This window comes from Apaloderma vittatum, unplaced genomic scaffold (genome assembly GCF_000703405.1).
Source record: "Apaloderma vittatum isolate BGI_N311 unplaced genomic scaffold, ASM70340v1 scaffold17718, whole genome shotgun sequence".
NCBI lineage: Eukaryota > Metazoa > Chordata > Aves > Trogoniformes > Trogonidae > Apaloderma > Apaloderma vittatum.
The window spans coordinates 43,578-49,360 of record NW_009730393.1 but is presented as its reverse complement, the minus strand read 5'-3'; the positions used below and the strand labels follow the sequence as shown (position 1 = coordinate 49,360).

At 40.7% G+C, this 5,783-nt stretch overlaps 1 protein-coding gene across 1 annotated transcript; it reads right to left on the bottom strand.

Moving 5' to 3' along the window:
• Window positions 1-2,215: 2,215 nt before the first annotated feature.
• Window positions 2,216-4,103, bottom strand: MRPS17 (mitochondrial ribosomal protein S17). Its single transcript, XM_009874796.1, has 2 exons — window positions 3,953-4,103; window positions 2,216-2,687 (listed from the first exon to the last, which is right to left on the bottom strand). The coding sequence occupies exons 1-2, from the start codon at window positions 4,073-4,075 to the stop codon at window positions 2,397-2,399; spliced, it is 414 nt and encodes a 137-aa protein (XP_009873098.1). The 5' UTR covers window positions 4,076-4,103; the 3' UTR covers window positions 2,216-2,396.
• Window positions 4,104-5,783: the final 1,680 nt, after the last annotated feature.

Here is a 5,783-nt window from a genome sequence, read left to right as displayed (position 1 = left end):
GCCGGGTCTGGCCTGAGCCCGGGTGCTGGGTTTTGGGTTGTTGGTTTTTTCCAGAATCACGGGCAAAAAGTTGCTTCTTATTCCCCGGAGTGATTTTTTCAGGCCCCCGCGCCGCTGAAGTGCTCTCTTCACTGTAATTTGGATGAAGCGGTGGTGTGCACTACCATCAAATCCTTAACTTGACGATAAACTTGTAACTAGGCTAATAGTTACAGGGCAATTCTAAAAGCAGCTAGCCAATAAAGATAGAAAACACGTTAATGAGCAAACCTTGTCTTTCTACACAGCATCTAAAAGGTTTCTATCATTTCCTTACACAGTTTCCAGCATGCCATGGCTTTCCTGTCCACACTACGCACACAGAGCCAAAGCACAAAGTGCGGGATACCTCTTTAAACCAGTTTAACCTACAATTGCCGTCATTCTTCTAAAAAGAAGTTACACTTTAGACCAGGTACATTTAATCATGTTTTCATTTGGCAGCACACTGAGCTCTTGAGCAACCCTCTGAGAGCCTACCCGTAAACGGGAAAAAACCCTGACACCCTGTGATCCATCGATCTTAGAACAAATACAATATATTCACAGCTACTGAGGAAAACCACCCACAGGAAATACAGGGAGAAAATTCATTCCCCAACTAGACAGAGATGCAACTCGCTAACCAGGCAGGAAACTTGTTTTGTTTCTTACAAGCGTTACCCATCTGGTTACTGGCACGCTTCTGCCCCAAGCACTGCGGGTCAGGTTCATTTAGTGCCTGCCTGGATACAACTCCAGCCTATTTCCTGCAGCCCAGGTCTGATTTCTCTCAATCTCTGCCAGGGATGAAGTTTCACATTTTACATTTGCTCAAGCAGGAGTGAGTGCCTTAACCAGCCAGCTTCAGTTACCAAGTAATTTACATAAACCTAAACCACTTCAACTGACTTATCAACAAGAACAACCTACAGCCCTTCCTCAGAGACCCCCATGAACATTATTGGTTTACAGAGAGACACTTAAATCAGTGTCTTGACACCCCAGATTATTGGTCTGACATGCACGATGGTGGCTGAGGACTGGTATTCAAAGACCAGTATTTTTTTGTTTGAAACACTAAAGAAAAAAATATTTCTCATTCTTCCCAGCCCAGATAATTTGCTGGGTACAACTGGATTTTGTTAACTGTTTGCAGGCAGATGAAACTGATTCTGTGCAGCTGAAGGAAGTTAAAGGGCAAACGAATTACAACACTGGCAACAGAAGAGAACACAACCGATCACCTACTGGTGTAAGATGGCTCAGTCTCTTAAAGAAAGATACTTTAGGTCAGAGGAACTCTGTTCAGATACACCTGGTTTAGCTTCTGATCTAAAGATGAATGACATAGGTAGACACTTCAAAAAGGGTTTTTCACAGCTTCAACATACCAGTCTCCCCTCCATACAGGGACATGGAATGCTGTCCCCACAAACACTGGGTTTTTAGATCTGAAAGAAGTCAGCAACTCGGCTGCTGTAACAGCTGCACACTCATGGTTTGCTTTATGTCCTGGAAGACAGGACACCAAATCTCCAGAGCTGCAGCAGGATAGTGTGATCTTTAATCATTAACGATGGCCTTCCTAGTTTCCTGTTAAAGTACACAGCAAATTAGTACCTGTATCTCTCCCAAAATGTGTTGCTTTAATCAGCTTTTCTGATGAGACTAAATCTAACCATCTTCTGCGTTTTTGGCTTTGTATTTCCAACAGCTTCTATGTCCATCTGGCAATTCAAAGAGATCCATCACTCCCAGAAAAAAATACTTCCTTTATATAGGTCAGAAAGGGAACCACGCCAAGCTACCCAAATTTATTTGCACCTTTCTTCCATTATAAAAGTGTGTGGCTGTGTTTTCATTAGAGATTTTGGAAGTTAGAAAGTACTGCAATGTGGCATGAGTGACTGCAAGAGGAAATAAGGACAGATGCAGGTAGCTGGTTTTAAAATTCTACACTTCTTTTCAAAAGGTTTAATAGCATTATCTTCAAGTAATCCTACAAACCACAAAAGACTGTCTGAAATACAGAACAATCAAATAATATAATGACCCTCCCACAAAAATTCATAGGCATATTCTTGTCTTTCTCAATACAGAAGAGTCATCTAAAGGGAGAACTTGGCTTCTGCAAGTGTCAAGGCTTGCAGTAAAACTACATGCAACAAAATGAAGCATTAACACTAAACTCACATTTTCTCTGTATTTTCGTTTAAAGATTTGAGGTGCCTATCAATCTGTAACATCTGTTCTTATAAGCAACTACATTTACTTTTATGACTACAGATTTTACTGAAATATTTAATATAACAGCAAGGCTCCAGACATCCCGACAGAGACAAGCTGAGAAGCCCTCTGCTTAAATATTTGCCCTGCTATTTGTCTGTTGAACAAACTTTAAGTTCCTGAAGTTTTTCACTTAGATAGGTAGTATCTGCCTCTGTCAGATTTTCTGAATCTGACAGGTTTTCAAGAAATCTGGTTCCTGCACAGGGCTTTCCTGTTATTGGATCTATGACATTTCCAACCTTGAAAACAATTTCAGCCAGTTCGTGTTTCACATGTTTGCTCCTTCGCTCAGGCAAAGCTTTCAGAAGAACAATGTCGCCAACAACACACTGCTGCAACGGATCATGAGCAAAATAGGTTTTTCGTTTGTTAAAGAACTGTAGAAGGAAAAAAGGAAACCTTGGCATTAGATTTCAAAATGTAGCAATTGGAAAATATACAGCTAATATAAACCAAACTAGATTTTACTACGAAGTCTTTTTTTTAAATGGGATTAAGTTTGGCTCATGAGGAAAAACACAACTGTGCACTCCACCGTTTTTCCAAAGAAAGCACAGCGCTACCCTTCCCTGACAATCTCTCTGGTCAGGATGTTGTTGCCAATCGAGCCTGTAGAAAAGGAGATGGGGAAGGAAAACAGCCAAGTACAAGCAGATACAGATAAAAACAACACGCTCTTCACTTAACATAGACTCCCTTTCCTGGCATCTCCACTTTGCACTGGCCTCTCTGCTCTCTAGTTCTGCTGTGTAAGCCTTTCCCCTCAGGATGCTTCACACCGATGCTGCTTCAGCAAGACAGCTGCCTTGGCTCTTCCCAGCTGAACGACTTTCCTGTGCAGTCCACACTTCAAAAACTGGTATTAACTCTTATTCATCCTAATATGTCTAAAGTTCATCAGCCCCAGAATCAGTATTTTGAAGTTTGCCATCTGAAAGTTTTCTTGCTCAATTCATTTTCTTTCATAGAAAATTTCAATATTTATTCTCACTGGAACAGCAGAATTCAGAATCTTCCTTTTAAGAAAGAAATTAACAGATTCTTCTACGGGATGAAGTATTGAGCTGGAACTCACAAGACCCATTACCTAATCCTGACTCTATCCTTAACCTTCTGGCCATCAAAGGCAAGTTTTTCCACCTACTTGTACCACAGTTTGCCTATTTAAAAATGGAGAAAATACTAGTTTTAACCTCCTTGTCTGAAATGCATCACAAGCAGCAATGAATACAAAGCTCGTATAGCACACCACAGTACAGATTCAAGTACTAAGTATTTTTTACAGTTACACATACATAAAAACTGCTACAAAATTTATTGTAATAGTGACTAATACAATGTCAAGTTTCCAAACCAAAGCATACTCCAAATCAGTAAGAAAAATTAAAGTGTGAAACAACAAAAACTTACCTTTTCAACTTATATTAAATAAAGTACATTAATAAAGCACTTCCAAAAAAATACATTTAGCAGCTAATCTGTAAGGAAGTGTCCTCACAACACACTGCTTTTCAGCCAAATCATTGTACAAATTTACATTTTTAAAGAGCTATCAAAAATTCTCACAGTCAAATCAATAAAAGAGTGCTTCACACAGTGCAAAAATTACCACATGCAAGCCAAGTTACTAACCAGCTTTTACCTTTAGCAAGTAAGGATCTAGCACAAGTCTTGTCACTCTCACTTTGGCAGTTTTCTGCATTTTGGTTCCTATTACTTTCCCTCCTATCCATTTTGCATGGACAGCTCCACGTGGTACAGACATTGTTTAGTTATGGTCATCCAGTGCCTGGCAACAAGCAAGCAGACATGTTATTTTAACAAAAATAACATAACTAGTTTCTGATCAGTATCAAAATTATTATCTCCATTTCAGATTTAACACTTTAATAATGTCATTCTGTTGGAAACACAGCACAGCTACAAGCACTTCAAAATTCATATATTGCAGCTTCGTTTTTCATATCCCCATTACCTGGAAAAGTTACTTCAGGGTGGCAGTAAAATTGTATCCAACAGTGGGAGGATGAGACCTTACCCCACAACGTCCACAAGATTTCTTTGAATCAAACCAACTGTTTCATACACACAATACAGAGAAGTGTAGAAGGTATATACACACACACCTGTGAAGGTATAAATTTAACTCATACTCCAGCAGCTGTTTTTGCTAGAGACCTGTTAATCAGGTCTTTATACAACCAGAGTTAACCAAACAAGGAGCAGATTATAACTTCCGTTCAGAGTCACTTGCTTCTGTGTATCGCATTATTAACTGAGCTGATCAAACCTAAGAAAGGCAATAATTCTCCAAGTATAAATGACCTACCAAAGAGTTGTGTGACCCACATCAGGTGTCATCTTTTTGACTTAGTTCTTCACCATAAGTAATTATACTCCATTACCTTATTTATTCTGTTTAATTAGGGAGAGCTTTCTATGCCAGCCTTGCATGAGTCACGGGCAAAACAGATTGCCAAACAGTAGAAGACTTGAACTAATATTAAAGCTGACGACTCTCTCCCACCCAGCTATGCATTGTTAAGCACAACTAAGACCTGTTGAATTCTCCTTCTATCCCTTTTGTAAGACTAACTGATACTTGCTTTGATGTTGCAACACATCAAAAGAAAAACTTTGGGATACAGAGACACATGCACTGGATGAAATAGGCTGGACTTGATGATCTCAAGATCTCACAGAATTATTAAGGCTGGTCTTTTCCAGCCTCAATAATTCTGTGAAATGCTTCAACCAGCCACGTTCAGGTCTGCTTTTAATCTCCCTGACTCAGCTGTGTAAACCACAGGACTGGAACAGGGAGTCAGCATGAGAGAATCTCCTTGTAAAATAGGGCTATCCAGCACCAATCATGCCATAGCCAGGCTGGCGAGAGGCAAACATGTACAGAATCATCACAGAATGATAAGGGTTGGAAAGGGACCTCTGAAGATCATCTAGTCCAACCCCCCTGCAAGGGCAGGTTCACCTAAATCAGGTTGCACAGGATGGTGTCCAGGCAGGCTTTACATCTCTCCAGAGACAGACTCCATCACCCCTCTGAGCAGCCTGTTGCAGTGCTCTGCCACCCTCAAGTAAAGAGGTTTCTCCTCATGTTTTGAAGCAACTTCTTGTGTTCAAGTTTGTGCCCGTTACCTCTTGCCCTGCCACTGGACACTGCTAAAAAAGAGTGGCCCCATCCTCCTGAACGTCCACCCTTCAGGTATTTACAAGCATTGATAAGACCTCCTCCTCAGTCTTCCCTTCTCCACACTAAAAAGACCCAAGTCCCTCAGCCTTTCCTCATAAGCGAGATGTTCTAGCCCCTTAACTGTCTTTACAGCCCTTCGCTGTACCCTGTCCAGCAGCAAAGGCAACAGTCACAAAACACAAGAGAGCTACCAGGAAGGCAGGAACCAGACAGCTATACCAGGCGTGTCCCGATATAAAATAGAAATAGGATAAAATAGAAA